The sequence below is a fragment of the Myotis lucifugus genome, unplaced genomic scaffold (genome assembly GCF_000147115.1).
Source record: "Myotis lucifugus unplaced genomic scaffold, Myoluc2.0 scaffold_340, whole genome shotgun sequence".
Lineage (NCBI taxonomy): Eukaryota > Metazoa > Chordata > Mammalia > Chiroptera > Vespertilionidae > Myotis > Myotis lucifugus.
This window is the reverse complement of record NW_005871388.1, coordinates 918,691-936,737: the sequence shown is the minus strand read 5'-3', so window position 1 is coordinate 936,737 and position 18,047 is coordinate 918,691. Positions and strand designations below refer to the sequence as shown.

At 39.6% G+C, this 18,047-nt stretch overlaps 1 protein-coding gene across 1 annotated transcript in view; it reads right to left on the bottom strand.

Moving 5' to 3' along the window:
- Positions 1-12,010: 12,010 nt before the first annotated feature.
- The window catches only part of LIN28B (lin-28 homolog B), a gene marked incomplete at its 5' end in the record, with an annotated part of 69,039 nt that continues 63,002 nt past the window's right edge, over positions 12,011-18,047 (bottom strand). Inside the window, 1 exon segment of the mRNA XM_023764602.1 lies at positions 12,011-12,449. Coding sequence (XP_023620370.1) covers positions 12,080-12,449 — 370 coding nt within the window.

Genomic DNA, 18,047 nt, shown 5'->3' with positions numbered 1-18,047 from the left:
AACCACTGATCTAGTCTGGAGGAAGGTCAGAAACGTTCACTGGAGCAGGCACCCGGGTGATCTGGGTGAGGTTGCCAGCTGGTGCAGACCATGCAGGAGTGCTTTCCCGGCCTTGCTTCCAGCTTTGGGAAACACGGGCAGCAGGCGGAGTGTTGGTGTGGGGCTGGGAGAGTGCACAGTGGGCGGCATAGATGGAAACACTCAGGTTAAAGCAAGTGTAGGCAGTTTTGTTGGTTTTGTGTGATTTTCTTCCGCATGTATCATATTTATTTGGGGAACATTTATTTTGTATTGATATATAATTGACATATTATATTACTTTCAATTGGACAACATACTGACTTGATATATGTATACATTGAGAAGTGATCATCAAAATAAGGCCAGTTAACATCTATTACCACACATGATTACCATTTTTTTTCTTGTGATGAGAACGTTTAAGATCTACTCTCTTAGTAACTTTCAAATATGCAGCACAGTGTTCTTAACGACAGTCACCATGGTGGGCATTAGATCCCGGGGCTTAATTTTATAACTGGAAGCTTGAAGCTTGTTTAAATCCTCACCCAAGGATGTGTTTATTGATTTTAGAGAGAGAGGGAGGGAGAGAGAGAGAATGAAAGAGAGAGGGAGGGAGGGAGGGAGGGGGAGGGAGAGAGAGAGAGAGAGAGAGAGAGAGAGAGAGAGAGACATGGATTTGCTGCCTCCCCTATAGGCACTGACGGGGATCGAACCCGAAACCTTTAGGTGTCTAGGACTGAGCCACACCAGCCAGGGCTGGAAGCTTGTACCTTTGACCACTGCTGGTGTGTGATTTTGGCCATGTCCCCTCAGTCACTTGCTATGGCTCCCTGTGCCTTCTTAAGTAACAGAGACGGAACAAAGTTTGCAAGGGGTTCTGGCGTTCGGGAGAAGAGTATAACAAGAATCAGAATCCCGAGGAGTCCTTCCTGGCCCCGAGACTCGTTCTGTCACCTGCACAGTTAATGTCATCTCCCTGAACCAGCTGCATCTTCCTTAGTAATGAAGGACCATTACTAATATAACTGTATTATCCAGTGACACATAAAGGGAAGCTTAAGGTAAAAGCAATATTTCTTCACTGAATTATACCTGGAATTTCTCTTGGAACTTGTGGCGAATTTGTCCTCACTTCTAGGTGTACACGTTCAAATCTCAAACCCAGAACACCTGAGCATGATAGGGTGCGCATTTAACAAGAGATGGTTTCTTCCCAGATAATGCGAGTGTGGGCAGACCTACTAAGATGTCTGAGAAGAACAACCTCAAAGTTTTGAGTAATAAAATCTCACATGAACATTTTAGAAGTCTTGTGTTTCTTATAGCTTGAAATCTGGATGAGAAACTTATGGGACAATAATACAACATGAGTATTTAATGCACTGTGGGTGTTTACAGGTTTGAAGTTTCTTATTACAAGACCACCTAGAAATACTCAGATAAAATACTTTGTCCTAGACACGTTACCAATATCAAAATTCCTTCGGCACCATGAACTCCACGTTCACATCCTCTGTCTTCTGCATCCGAGCCCATAAAGTTCATTTCTTAGAATTACACATTTTTCCAGGCAGAGAATCTCCTAGGTAAATTTATCAAACATGAAATATTCAGAATTTCAAATAGCTGAGGCGACGTGAAGTATTCGTTTCAGAGAGTGAGTGAAGAGCGCCCTCTGGTGGTATTGCATAGCAACTGAAATGCAGTGTACTTTCATCATAACCAAAAGGAGTTCTCACACTTCCAAAGACCCAGACATGCTATTTAGGTTGTGTTATGTTATGTAGGCTATCTTAGGAAAAATTTTAGTTGGGACAGTGTCCCATTAAGAAACAATTTTTATTTTAAAAGAATCACTGTAGGTTGTGACTATGGCCCTTCCAAATGGGATCGCTTAATCTGATTTTGGCTCACAGTTCTTTTCATTGCTGATTTGTTTTTGTTTTGTTGGGTGGGGGTGGGGGTGGGGCTTGTGTTGTAACATTTAGACATTGGTTGGGATAGGGTTCCAATGGAACTTGTTAAATCTTCTCCAGCAGGCTTTGGGAATAAGCATCTGGGATGATCAGGCGTAATCCTAGATGAAGACAGAATATTGGACCAAATGACATTCCAGGGCTCCTTCCATTTTGTTCTGTTAACATTTCCTGGGCAATCAGATGTCTCCCCATTAATACTGCTCGGTATTAACAAACAAAAGAAAAATACCAACCTTAGAGAAACAGTGAGCAGTGGACCCTCCAGAATGCTTCAATGATGATGTCCTGCATTTCAGCCCCTTCTTTGTATTTTCCAAATTCTCTACCATGAGAAAGTTTACGATGGCCAGAATTAGAATTTATTATCATTGTTTTAAATAGATTGCTTTGGTTGAGTGGCAGAAGCAAGTTTAGCACAGAGCTAGCTAAAATAATATCTGGACTAGCTAATGAAGATATTTTGTACAGAGTTAATTTCATGAAGAAATACGAAAATTTGAAGGGCTAATGTGGAGGTAACTATAATCGCTTTAATATGTGACCTGACCATCTAAATAAGCAGTTCTCAACCTGTGGGTCGCGACCCCTTTGGGGGTCGAACGACCCTTTCACAGGGGTCGCCTAAGACCATCGGAAAACACATATATTTACATTTTGTTTTTGTGATTAATCACTATGCTTTAATTATGTTCAATTTGTAACAATGAAATTGGGGGTCACCACAACATGAGGAACTGTATTAAAGGGTCGCGGCATTAGGAAGGTTGAGAACCACTGATCTAAATGAAAGAAGTGATCAATAAAACCTGACAAAGAAATATATGACATGCCAGCAGTGAGGCCATGCTTCTAAAGAAAATGTGGAAGACCAGTAAGAAAGGACCACATGTCGATAATACGTGCATTGGAACTAAGTCAAATGTAAATATGGCTTGCTCTCCTTACACTCTGCATTTGCAGCATCGTTGCCACTAGAGTACTTAGGAATGGGTCCGGCTCTCTTGATACAAATGCAAAACAAACCATGGCATTTGGGGTGTAAGGAAGGACCCCAAGGTTGGGGTTGTGCTTTAAAGAATTTGTATAACCTGGAGCAGGCAGATAGCCATAAATGCCAAGCAGCTCAGACACTGAGGCCCTTGACATTCAGAAAACGGCTCACGTCTTCAAGAAATGTTGATTAATTTTAGAAACAAAGTACATACATGTATCTTAAAGACAAGAAACTTTTAAGTGGAAACCGTGTCAAGTAACATCCCTGATAGGCAGCCTCAGAAATATTGACCATTTTCCAGGGAACCTAAAACCATTTCAGAAAGTGTGTGTGTGTTCAGGCATGCGCGCACTCACATATGTGTGTGTGTGAGTGTGTATGTGTGTGTGTGTGTATATATGTTTGAAAGAGAGAGAGAGAAAGGGAGAGAATTTGAAAGGGTAACATATGCTGGTTTCTAAACTGAGGCTGACAGAAGTTATATTTAACAGCAAAACCATTCTTTTAAATTTCAATTGTTTCTAGAAAGCAAAGCAGACAAGAGAACCTCATAGAGTTTGTGTGAAGAAAAAAAAATTAATTTCATGAAAATAACAAGAAAACAGGGGCAGGACCTGTCACAAAATGATAAATTGTCACATGAGCAATTTTTTGATTTAGTAGCCTAGCAAGCAAAAGCTTCATATAAGGCTCTTCTAAAAAGCTTACGCAGGAGGCACCAACAGAGGCCTGGTGCGAACGCAGGGCTCCGTGTACAGGATTCTGGGGCTTCCTATGATCCCGAATGCGGTTTACATTTGCTCTTTATTAGGAAAAAGAAACGGTAATTCTTACAAAAGCATATTGGGCTGCCTATATTGTAGTTATCAGATTCTCCTGTCATTTAAACACTGTAACTTCTTTTCCCCAGTGAAGCTCTTTGGAGAGGACAGATGGGGTGAACTGTTTCTCTACGTCAGCCTGCGGGTTCACCGGCAAAACATGCTGGTGTGTTTCTAAACATTAAAAAAAACAGGTTTTCTTCTCCAGTGACAGTCTAAGGAGTCCCATTAAAATACCAACACTGAGTAGCTCCACCCTAATGCCACAAAGAAAGCACCCACAAGAAGTGGTGAGAAGGCCTTTCCCCCCATGTTCTTTCATGAAAGTAGGATGTTTCCCACTTAGGCTATCTTCCAGAACCTTCTCTGTCTCCACTGATTCTATTTCCTCTGCCTTCAAATGCATGCTTTGTATCCTTAGAAAGTAAATAAGAAGGGCCAAAACCGGTTTGGCTCAGTGGATGGAGCGTCGGCCTGCGGACTGGAGGGTCCCAGGTTCGGTTCCGGTCGGGGCATGTGCCTTGGTTGCGGGCACATCCCCAGTGGGGGATGTGCAGGAGGCAGCTGATCGATGTTTCTCTCCCATCGATGTTTCTAACTATCTATCTCTCTCCCTTCCTCTCTGTGGAAAATCAATAAAATATATTTTAAAAAAAGAAAGTAAATAAGAAGGTCATAAGAAGACACTATTATAGACCCAAAGGGCTGTTTGTTCCTGGTATTAGGAGCAAATCGATCTTGTCTGATTGCCTATCTGTCTGTTTTATTGTCAGATCCACCTTCGGGAGCAGAAGTCCAACGGGGCTGTTGTTTCAGCTAGCAAGTTGGGAAGCAAGACTATACCAGCATTGCAGTGACTTCGTTAAGGAAGCAACGTTAAAATAATTTATGTTACTGTTTACACCTATACCTTTTCTACATTGTAGCACATTATTTCTGTTATTTTATGTAATCTTCCCCATAATGAAATAAAAAAATAGTAAACAAAAAACAATTCTTTTTATCTTGAAAAATTCTGAACTCTTACTTTTTCTAATTGCTGCATTGATTACATTTATCCTCCCTTTCACTCCCATTTCAAACAAGTAGTATAGGCTATGTTTCTTGTTTCTTTTTTTTTTTTAACCTCTGCAATTTGGTTGCACCTACATTGCTCCATTAAAAATTTTCTGTCCATAATTCTGGAAACTTTTTATTGACCTGTCTTCCTGTTTATTAATCTTCTGTTGCTTTTTCTGCCCTCCCCTTTTTTCCTGTTCTCTCAGCAGTTAACTTGTTGTTAAGCCCATCTGCTGAATTCTTACTTTCAGTTATTATAATTTTTGGCTCTACAATTTCTGACTTCTATATCTTCTCTGTTTGCCATAGCTGTTTTTAACATCATTGTACAATTATTGCAGTATCTGAGTCACCTGTTTTCCTTTGTTCCCAGTGAATTGGCTGTTTATTAGCATGCTTCCTTCCATTGGCTTGTGTGTTGGACATTGCAGGTAAAAATCTGTAGGGGCTTTGGGTAATGCTGTCTTCCTCCAAGGAGGGCGGATTTATTTTGGTAGGTAGGTATTGTACTAGCTAGTCACCTTGTCCCATCCGGGGTTAATTTCAGGTTTTGTTTTGTTTTTAATTTCAGGTTTTGTTAGGGCTGGTCTATTTTACTTTTGCCCCTTTCCTGGTGTATGGCCAGTACTCTTAGGGCACACACTTATTCCTAGATTTAGTCTTCTGGGAACCAGACAAAAACCGAGGTGTTTACGAAGGTCCATCTAACTCTTTCTAATTCCATCTCCGTCAGCACTAGACGGCTGAGGAAATCTGTTAACTCCTTTAGCCTCCCAGCCAGGCGGGTAGAGTGGGATGAGACAGGAAGGTGCATAGAGCAAGGGACCACCCTGAAAGTCAGCACCTTTTACATTTTACACCCTAGGCACCTCTCTTGCCTCACCCTAGTTTTGGCCCTGCTCTCAGCTACTTTCTGCTGAGTCTTAACATTCAATGACTTTAAAGGAATATATATGAAGATGGTGGGGACTTCATTCTCTGTCTCTCACCCTGTGGCACCTCAGGGAACTGGCAAGGGCCCTTAGGGGAAAAGCTGGGGGCAAATGTGCTCCTCAATTGTGCTTTCCCCCCAAGTTCCTGGCTGCACTGCTTGCCCTCCAATGCATTCAAAATGCTTTTTATGCAAAATGTTTTTTTGCCTCATTAAGTTAGTCTCTGCTGATTGAATTGTGCACTGCTCATGCTCAGCTCTGACCTTTTGTTTATGCTGTTTCTTCACCCATCTTTCTCACTTCACCTGAATCTCACTTCCTCAAACTGCTTGTGAATTTATTAGAAATGTTGTTTTGAACAATTTTCATTGATGACAAAACACTATATGATATAGGAGGAAAAGTGTAAAGTTCCAAACTATATATAATCTAACCTAATTTTGTTTTTTAAATGTCTTTATTTAACCAAAAAAGGTTAATGGTTATTTCTATGTGATGGGATTAAGTACTTTAAAAAAAATGTTTCTATATTTGAAATTAATTTAAAAATATTATTTCTGGGTGGTGGGGTTATGTATGAATTTTATTTATTAAGCTTCTCCCTATTCTCCACAGTAAAGTACAATGTTATTTATAACAAAAAGCTGCTCTTTCAAATAATAATCGTCAAAGAAAATAAACACAGCTGAAATATTTATGTAATCATGCCCTCATGAGCATTCAGGGTAGAGACCTTCAAATCCTACAAGTGAATCATTCAATGTCGCACAACAATGTGAATGTACTGGTGTGCTTAAAAAATGGGTAGGATGGTAAATTATGTGTTGTCGTTTTTGTTTTTTTTACCACAATTAACAACAACAGAAGAAGTAGGAATCATAGTACCCCCCCCCCGCCCCCCGCCAACCACACAATCATCCAGGTATAGAGCTGAAATGAAAATGAGTTTAATTGTGGGACTGGCCAACTTATAGAACTCAAGTTTCATCAAATTGTTTCAGCAGCATATCAGCACCACATACATAGTTTGACAAATCTACATTCACATATTAGATATTTGGGACTGGAGTATTCTGGCTTTGATTGTTCTTTTCAGAAGCTTTTATTTTTAAATCCTCACCCGAAGACATTTTTCCTATTGATGTTTAGAGAGAGTGGAAGGGAGGAGAGAAACATGCATTGGTTGCCTGCCATGCACACCCCAACTGAGGCTCAGGATGGAACCTGCATCCCAGGTACGTGCCCTTGACTGAGAATTGAACCTGAGTTCCTTCGGTGCAAAGGCGGATGCTCTAATCACTGAACCACACCGAGCAGGACTCGTTTCAACTATTTTTCCATTAATTGGAAACAATTATAAAATGGTTTCTCCAAAAGGGCTTGAACACTTTTGTTTCAGGGGACGTTTCCTGAGCACATGCAGTGTGTAATCTGATTTAGAAGCTCACACACAATCATTGCCGGCGAATCCTGGACAATTCCTGATGCTGATAGAACCTACCTTTCCTTCTTCGTTCGTTCATTCATTCATTCATTCATTCAGACTGAATTTACTCGCCATCTGTATTGACATAGTGTGGCCCATATTTAAATCACCTGTATCTGAAGATGTTAAAACTATTTAATATATGTGTAAATGGCCTTTTATGCATTCATTTAACTGAGCAATCATACAAATGATGAAAAATCTCCAAAACTCATCATAAATGCCAACATTATATTTTTATTTTTAATCAAGTAATTTTTTTAGACCTCAAAATATCCATAGTTGACAGAATAAGACATTAGGCATGAAATGAGATATAAAACCCACGGTCTGCAGGAAGGCAAGCAGTATGTTAGCCCATCAGAACGACTGTACATGAGTGAAGGCCATGCGAAACATCTCCTTTTTTGTCCTTTAAAAACATACAGTTCAAGTGTTTTGTTTAGTTTCACTTGTAAACATGAGTCAAAATGGACAACGAGGCAATCTAAAGACTACACAGGATAATTTAAAAACACTAGATAAAACACCGTAGTAAAGAGATATAGAAATCAGTGTTCACTTTGGTCTCTAGTCTGGTTAGGGTGGTTAATACCAAAATAAAAAAAATAAAAACACAAGAAACCCAATACATACAACTAAAGCCAGCTTGGTGGTGGGTGCCAGTGGTTGGTAGATGTAAGTAATTCGAGAGGTAGTCAACACCGTCATGTTTAAGCTGGTAACTCTCACAGTGTTAAGCCACAGATGTATTACATATCACAATAGGTTCTCACAGTACAGTACTTTGCCATAACTTTGCAGCTTTGTTCCATATATAAAATTTAAAAACAACTCATTGGTCAACTTCTCACTCTAACTGAACTATGACACAGATCACATAACCACCACATCTTAAAGAGGCCGATGACAGCTATGTAAGACAGAATTAGATGCTTGTAACAAGTTGTTCTTCTCTAAAACAAATAAATCTAGGAAATTAACATCAAGGCAGCTGCACTTGTACATACTTTCCCAAATTTTATAACCAAAGGGGAAACACACATATATATTTTATGATAAACATTTCTTAGAGAAAACAGATAAATTAATTTAAATTAACTTTAAGACTTAGTGAGATTTCCCATGTCCTGTATAATTCATCTTACAGTGAATGTTACAAAGTCTATTAACACTTATGGGCTTCTATTCACAAACTAAATACAACTAGCATTAACTTGGGGCCACATTGGTGCAAAACAAAACTGGGCCAGACTATTGAAAAAAAATCGGCAATAAAAACATCCTGTTTTTGTAGGTGGACTGATGCTAATAACATGATGTTTACTGATCTTTTTCCTTACATTGCACGCCAAACTTGCAAGTTATAAGCAGGTAAAAATCTTTCTACATCTTTCCATTGTAAAAATACATCCAAAGTCCTCTAGTAAAGACTAGAAATGCAAGTATAAAAATGTTTCCACTGTAATCAGCCGTGTAGCAAATGAATAGCTCACAGGGCTGAGAGACTGCTAGAGCATCTTTCTTAGGAATTACATTTGTGTTGACATGGGGGTGAGGTCAAGGAGCAACTAACTCACAGACCCCCTGCCCAACCCCTGGGTAACCCCTGTAAACGGATGCTTCACACAGCCCGACCCCTCAGTAGCTGGAAATGGCATTGCACATCACTCTATGTCCACTCCTTGGCACTAGTTCGCTGTGTGCCTAGGGCAATCATGCTGCAACATGCTTGGCCTCAGGGCAGCACAGACACAAATGCAGGAGATTGGCATCTTTTATACTGTTTGCCCAGCATGAATGCACTCAGACACCAGCCTCTCCTCTGCCACCCCCTTCCTGCCTCAACCTCTGGGCAAAGCAGCTGTTTCCAAGATTGCTTCTGTGTGCTGCGTTGCGTAAGTGGAAGAGTGACCATAATTCTTTCATCTAAGTACATGATCGGTTCAAGGAAATGCTTGGAGACTTTGCTAAGTAAGTGAGATGCTTGATGCTTCATTATTCACAAGTGTTTGTCAGAAACATGCAGTTGGTGAATTGCTATCTATACTATAGAGAGGCTCTGTACCAGAGGGCGATCAGCCACTGGAAGGCTGGAGCAGCATAAAGGTGTGCTATGCATCAACGATGAGGTAGCCTTTTGTTGTAAACAGAGTTATATTTCACCCATGAAAATGGACACTGTGCTCACATCTGTGATATTCACATATACAAGGAGTTCAGGAATTCTACTGTCCAGTACTTTTCACATGAAATAGAAATAGGAGAACTGATATCTTAAATTCAGAAATTTTGATCTACATCAAACAGAGGTAGTCATTACTAACATCAGTATATAATACTTATATAAAGGTCAAAGTTATTTGGTTTGTTTTGAGTAAGCAGGACTGTAGACTATTCTGTAAAGAAACAACAACAACATCATCATATATGGTATGTTCCCTGAGCAAAGTTCTTTGTCCTGAGTATGTTATGCAATAGTGATAATATTCTTATATAAAAAATAAAACCAACTTTTAATCATAAGATAGGTTTGGTATGTGCTCTTAGTTCAGTCTTGTAAAATGCTTAAAATGATTTCAAATTGCACCCATAGGTCCACAGTTATACTCTTTTTTTTAAAAAAACATGATCTCAGCTCTGCACTTTTTAATATGGAAACAGGGAATGCCCAATTCTCAAGTCCATAACTTCTCTAAGTCCATAGTTCTCTAAGGTCAAGAAACTTTGGTTTGGATTTTCAAAGTGACTTGTTATGGTTTGCATTTTTACTGTTCACCTGCTTATTATACCTGCTAAAAATTAAGCAATGCCACTTTGATTTGTCTACATAATTTAAATACGCTTACAATCCTCACGTAAGGCAAGGACGGACTTCTCTACAGCTATATCACATTCAATATCGTCAAAGGTAAGCGTTGCATCACAGCACACTGATATTTCAGTACGTACTGTGGAGATTCTCACAAACACTGACGTGGAGTTCAGGCTGAGCTGTGGAGGACTGGCGGCCCAACCCCGGGCATTTCTCCTTATGCCCGGCTGGCTGACACAGCAGCAACTACCCAGGTCTACGTGGAAGGACAAGTGAGAGAGGGAGCGGACATTGGTAGGTAGAATAAATACATCATATTTGAATTATGCCATTTCTCTTCTTTCTTTCTTTCTTTCTTTCTTTCTTTCTTTCTTTCTTTCTTTCTTTCTTTCTTTCTTTTCTTTCTTTCTGATTATCTGAGCTTACACCAACAGGCTCATCATACAAAACTATATTTATTGCCAATGTTAAGCGTTATAATTGGTACCTTCTTGGAGATGTTTCAGTAAAGTACCCATAACACCTATAACCAGGATGACACCAAAGTGACTGAAACCCACAAGGGACCAATACTATGATTGTTCCCCGGCCAATTTATTAACATAGCCGAGGACCAAGCTGCAAAGCCTATCGCCATCATGCGTGTTCATCCTGAATCCACCATGTAGGTCCCCTCAGCATGGTAACAGAGGGAACTCCCTAGATCGATCTTGTTGTATAAAATCCTTCTAGCTCGCTGCAAGGAGAGGTTCTGGTACCTCTGGCCCAGCTCGTCACTCTAGTTGCCTGCCACCAAACACTGCACTTTTTAATATATTCAAGGTTATACGTATTGGGCAATTGTGAGCATCAATAATGTCTACTCTCAACCCTGGCATTCTATTCATATCTCTGCTGTTTTGTTTGTTTTAAAAACAAGTTAGGTAACTCTTCAGGGGGAATAAAAATCACCACCAAAATATATACCAAACTATTGGAGTTTTTCTCCAAGGTCTTCAGTAGTAAACAGGGAGGGCCCCTGCTCGAAGTGATGGTCAAAAGGACTGACTTAGTCAAGGGAAGCTGCTGTTGCCACAAACCCTTACAAAACCTCACAGCACGTGAAAGATTATGAGCTGGTATCAAAATACCACTGAAAACAATCAAGTCACTACATTTTTACATTGCCCTCCCCCTTCCTTTCTCTTAATATGTATCTAATTTACAATCAAAATATATGAATTAAAAACACTGAAATATCGGCACAGAAATTACACATTCATTGTCTTTTCTGGAAATACGTATCCCAGATTCAAAAAGCTTATGGCAGTCAGAGGCATGTGGAGTTAAGGTACTGCCTTCAAAAGGGGTGGGAGTACTCTATGGATATCAAGAAAAAAGGCAATCCCAAACTTGGGGGAGACTGACGATTTAAAAACCTTTAGTACCATGTGATTGGCAGCTCTGAGATCTGAAGTATCCTTTGGTTCACACAAAAGTAACTATCATGTTTTTATTTGTATGTAAGGTAAAGGGAATGGTATTTCAAGAAAAATTCCAGGGGTTATTTTTGAAACCATCTAAATAAAATGCTTCCCACAAGTTTTCAATTCTTGGGGATATTAAATTCTGTGAGGGAGGGTGTGTGCTTGTAGCTCTATACACACATATATAAAGACAAACTCCCTTTATATATATATGTCTCCATTGCTATATAAATCCTCCTACACACACAGACTCAGGCTCTCTCCCTCTCACACATGCACATATAAGTAACACATAGAATCTCATTCTCTGAATTACATCAAACATGACACCCTGCTCCAATGTAATTTGCTTAGAGTGATTTGTCTGTTTAAAAAAATTCACAGTTCCTCAACAGTAGTTAAAAATCCCAGGTCAGCTGCTGTTTGTGAAATACTGTTCCCCTATCCTTGCATGAGGTAGACTTCCCAACCGGGGAGAGAAAACGATACATTAAGAAGAAGGGTTATGTCTTTTTCCTTTTCTGGACAGAAGGCCCCTTTTTGCTTTGTTCTTCGGGGGCTGCCGATGACTTCGTGGAGGAAGCTTCCTGAGGGGACCGGCCTGGCCACTCTGCGATCTCGGACCTCGCCTCCTGAGGAAATGGGGGTGATGTACAGCCGTGCCCTCCCCCCACCTCCCGTGGGAAAGCCGCAGTGCATGGCTGTGAATCCGCTTCCTGTCTTCCCTGAGAACTGACCGGCGGCTGCACAACAGTTTTATGCGGGCAGTTGGCCACCATGTGTGTGATGCTCTGACAGTAATGGCACTTCTTTGGCTGAGGAGGTAGACTACATTCCTTAGCATGATGATCAAGGCCACCACAGTTGTAGCATCTGCAACAAGAATAATGAAAACATCTTAGAAGCAGGGAGTAGGTGTCATCAGATGTTATTTATGTATGTAAAAAGATACCCCCACACACAAGCTGTCCATGAGATTCGCTCATTTTCATGTGCCTTCTTTAGTACGTATGTGATGCCATTTATCAGACCATGTGTTTCGAAGGCCATCATCACCCAAACGCTCCAGCCAAGTTATGAAGCCAGTTGTACTTGACACACCAGTCAATGTAAAACACGAAAAGCTATGTAATCACTTCCATACAGAAATTACTCCTTTTCAAGATCTGACGGGTTATTTTAAAAAACACAATTTAGCCCACTAGAGGGCAGCCAATGCTCAACACAAGAGCAAACAGCTAGCTTTCGAAGGATAAAACAAAATAAACTGATGAACAAAATAGATCCAGAGACATAGAAACATGGAACAGACTAATGAATCTCAGAGGGAAGGCGGGGTGGGTTGGGGTGGGAAGAGCTCAAAGAACTTATATGCATATATGCATAACCCATGGACACAGACAATAGTATGGTGAAGGCCTGGGACGGGCAGGCTAGAAGGGGTCAATGGGGGGGGGGGGGGCATCTGTAATTCTTTCAACAATAAAGATAAATTAAAACAAAGAGAGTTAAAAAAATACAGCTGTTGACATAATAAGCACTGGCAATGCACTCAGCAATTGGGAAAATTATAGAGCAAATTCTATTTTATCAGCTTAACCTGTGGTCGGCAAACCGCGGCTCGCGAGCCACATGTGGCTCTTTGGCCCCTTGAGTGTGGCTCTTCCACAAAATACCACGTGCGGGCGCGCCCGTACGGTGCGATTGAAACTTCGTGGCCCATGCGCAGAAGTCGGTATTTTGTGGAAGAGCCGGTATTTTGTGGAAGAGCCACACTCAAGGGGCCAAAGAGCCGCATGTGGCTCGAGAGCCGCGGTTTGCCGACCACTGTACAACCTTTCTTTGGGTATTAATTATTTTGACGATGGAAACCAGTTGACTGGAAGAATTTTTTTCCTTTGTCCAAATTAAGCAATGCAGGGAAATCTGATATGTAGGGAAATCAGATGTCTATGGTGAATGATATCTGGCAAATTACCAAATAATTTTAGAGTAGTACAGTAAGTGTCTGATCAGAATGCTGTAAAAGAAAGCTAACTATTTAGATTGGATTTTAAAATGTTGATGATAGGTCAGTGATGGAAAGAATTTACCTTATTTTCTACTGTAAGAAATTAGTTTTCCTCTAGAGTAATTCTTCTAAATTGAAATAAACATAAATCCATCCTTAATTGGTGTTTAAATACACATTGGGTACATAACTTTATATTAGATGTTTGAAAATTTGACTTAGCGTCTAAAAACTGAGCAAGTAAATTATTTGGAAGATATATTTGCTTAATTCCAGTCAGACTTTCTTTTAAATTTTTATATTAAAAACAACAAAACAGCATAAAGTGGAGAAAATAAAATTTCCTAATTACAAAGATTTTTAATCTACTTGTTGAGTATAGAATTTGCTTGTTAATTTGTCTCCAAATGAAGTGTCTTAAGGACTTTTTATTTCAAAATACATTTATGTCTCCATAATTCTCATTAGGAAGCACAAACAGATCACAAAGTTTTTTAAAAATGGCAAAATAAGTGGTAACTATGAGAGTCAGCTTAAGACTATTGACAAAAAAAAATTAATTGTAATTAGATTTGTGTGTGTGAGAATAGCAAGCTCAATAAGTTATATTACTATATATTTCCAAGACAAATTACTAAGCTACTACTAATCTACTGAGCAATATATGTAGAATACTTAGTATTTTATTTTCTGGGATAAGTTATAAAGAGTGATTTTTTACTTAGCAAAAACTAGGATAACTACGGCTTGCTTCTCACCAATACTACCTTATTTTCTTATAGATGTGAGAATAATGAATTCACAAGATGGGCTTTTATTATTTGCAATATTAATAAGTATTTATCTAGGGGAAAAATACATCACATTTTCAAAAATTAAGGGGAAAACCAATAAAGTACTTTTTCTGGTTAAATTATTTATTGTGTAATTATGTACCTTCATATAATAAATAAAACTTTGTAATTAATACTACAATAAAGATTCACTATTGTTTCAGCCATGTGTTTAAAAAGATAGTGAGGATTTAAAGAATAAAAATTACTAATGCTTGAAATTCAGGTCCCCAAAATAACACACTAAAAAATGGCATCTTTCAGAAATATAATCATATTACTTATAATAATGTTTTCCCATATTCTATAATTGATAAGTGGATCTTTAAATTAAATTTGCCCATCTATAAAATATCTCCTTTTGAATTAAATTCACTTTCTTGAGGATAGCATCCAGTTAGGAGCTCATTTTCGAAGAAAGAGAAAATAGGTTAAAGGCTTCCGTGATAGAGCAGGCTCTCCAGCAGACACATCCATTTCATCAGTCACTGTGGTATGCACTGTGCTATCCAATTTAGAGAACCATTTGCCCACTCATTTACCAAGGGCCTGATGTCAAGATTCCACTTTCACAAATGGGGTCTTCCATCATATTCTATATGTGCATTTACCATTACGTTTGGGGTTTAAAAGTTATTTTGAAGAATACTATATAATTCTGGTTTCCTTGCATTTTGACCTGCCTGGTTAATGCACCCCTCACCCCCCAGCTCTTCAGATATATGCTATCCCTAAGCCAGACTGCCTTCCACACGGAAAAGATTTACATTTAGTGTATATATGCTTCGCCTTTAAAGGGGAGGAGTGGTATTCATTCTCCTATTCTACTTAATCATTCAGTGTCAATCACTCTTAGGAAGAGTGCAGATCACACTCCATTATAAAACCTTTTTCCTTCCCAAGGGACTGACACCAAAATGGAAATGTTCAGTTACCTTTCAGTCCACTAATGATACCAGACCACATACTCCACAGAAGCTCTACAAGGCACTGGTCTCCTTTGTTCCCTCTCCACACCTCCAAATCGGGCTTTTGTTAATGTGAATGAATTACACTGTGATGGGAGCATAAAAACGCCATGCATGCACATCTATACCTACACACTTCAGAAAAACAGGGCTTGGCAAAAGTACATTTATAGCTGTGAGTATGAGAAATGGTTTATTCTTGTTTTATTATTTATTGTATTATTTATTTGTATTACAACTGCAAACTTACTTTTGCTCACCCCTGCATAAGGATAGACTCACAGCGAAAGGCTACGTAGAAGGAACCATACTCTGTGTGTATTCCCATAGCCCAACTAGTGTTAAGTATTTTACAAAATGATCAACCAATGTCACAAAGGACATTTTCTTACATATTAAAGATAAAAATAAATTAAAATGTTCAGATTAATCTTAGAACTTTATCAAATTCTTCATAAAATTCCTTTATACTTTAATTATAAAGAGCTAGCATAGGACGTTCTTATTAAGTTACTTCTCATAAGATACTTAAAATGGAAAATAGATAATCAAATTGAAGTCAATTTTTAAAAGACTATCAAAATAAGATTAAAATTTTTAAATGAAAGAAGAATGCCAACAATAGATGTAGAAGCACCTAAATTGCAAAAGAAATAAAAACAGATCTTTTAGATTGACATCTTTAGGAATATCAATTACATTATGAAATAACTAGGTGAATTTTAATAAACTAAGCCCAAACACCTACTAAGTTAATCATAACATAGCCGAAGTTTCAAGGATTCCATAATAAAAATGGAAACTCTGATTCAGAAGCCAGATCTACTAAGATCCTTGAAAAACTTACAAGTTTGGGGATCCAAAATAAGTAAATTATATTTGAGTGACACCATAATGGTCAGAACTGAGCTCAACTAAAGACCACTAGATTCTATAGACATTACACAGAAACATTGGTTCTTAGATGATACCTCAATAGCTTACATGAAACAATTCATCAACTGTGTATTTCCCCTGGATCCCAAAAGTGATTTTCAAAATCCGGGCAGTGGGGTGATACCACAGATAGAGAGCCAGATTTGTCATTTTAAAATTTAATGGATAAAAGTGGTGCTTCTAAGTATTTATAAAGTGCTAGCTTAGTAAGAATTTATTTGGAAATTTAAATTTACATTCTTTGGGGTTTGGTGGAGGCATTAAGAATAAGGATACTACAGTGCACTGTAAGCTCCTCAAGAGAAAAGACATGTTGAAAGAATAGTAAATAAAGCAACATCAGGGAGAAAGAATAGACTGGGGGGGGGGGTGTGGGTGGGAAGTAGCTATGGGGTGCGAAAAAGGGGTGAATATAGGAAAGGAGTACATAAAAATCTCCAGAAAAGTGAGAGAAGAAAAAAATTCAATGAAATTTCTCAACAGGAGGCTAGAGGGCTAAAGAAAAGCCTGATTAGAAAGAACTTCAGAAACTAATTCGAGGAAAAGATAACTGACTCTGAAGAGATTGTTTACCATTTTTAATCTTGACAGTCCAACTAAAATCCAGAAATAATACTAATAACATTCCTCAAGTCTATAGTTTTCTATTCTAATACTAGAGGCCCGGTGCATGAAATTCGTGCACGGAGGGGAGTTCCTCAGCCTGGCTTGCACCCTCTCCAATCTGGGACATCCTTCTCACAATCCAGGACTGCTGGCTCCTAACCACTTGCCTGTCTGCCTGCCTGATCACCCCTACCCCTCTGCCTGCTGGCCTGATCGCCCTTACCTTGCCCCCCTGCTGGCCTGATCGCCCTTACCTTGCCCCCCTGCCGGCCTGATCGCCCCTAACTTGATCCCCTGCCAGCCTGATCACCCCTAACTTGCCCTCCTGCTGGCCTGATCACCCCTAACTTGCCCCCCTGCTGGCCTGATCGCCCCTAACTGCCTCTACCTAGGCCCCCAGTCTGGCCTCCCTCTGCGGAAGGCGACCTGGTGGATCAGGGTGAGGCACCGCCCCCATTACCCTGCTGCTGCTGCCACTGCCGGCCTCAGCCTCAGCCCTTCACAGCCGCCCATGGCTGCCTGAGCCTTGGCCCTCACAGCCGCTGCGGCTTTGTCTGGAGGGACGTCTGGTAGACGTCCACTCTAATTAGCATTTTACCCTTTTATTAGTATAGATGTGTGAACACTTGTTATCTAATTCAACTGTGTGTCAATCAACCCAACGTGGGAGTGTTGGATCTTAGTCTGGTGGTAGGAGGGAGGTGGATGGGCAGAGATGCTGTGGGAGGACCCAAGAAAGATGAGGAAAAGGAAAGATCCCGAGTGGAGCTTCTTTTAGAAGCAATCTGCCCACTCTGATCTCCTAAGGGTAAGAGAGACAGATCCTAAGACCAACCTTCCAGGTGAACGCCCCATTTTGTTCTGATGGCTCCCAACCATCTAAATTTACACTTACATATAGTTTGTCCACACAACAGAATCTGCTCCAACAGACCAAGAGGAGAGTTAGAATTAACTCTGGTGAATCACAGTTGGAAATGCCTTTCAACAGCACACACGTTTTCTGACCTCTCTCAAAGCAACCTATTCTTTTATGTGAATTTCTTTTTCTTTTATTTCATTTTTCTTACATCCAAACTCCTAAGACTATAAGCCAATTAAACAATAAAACATTTAA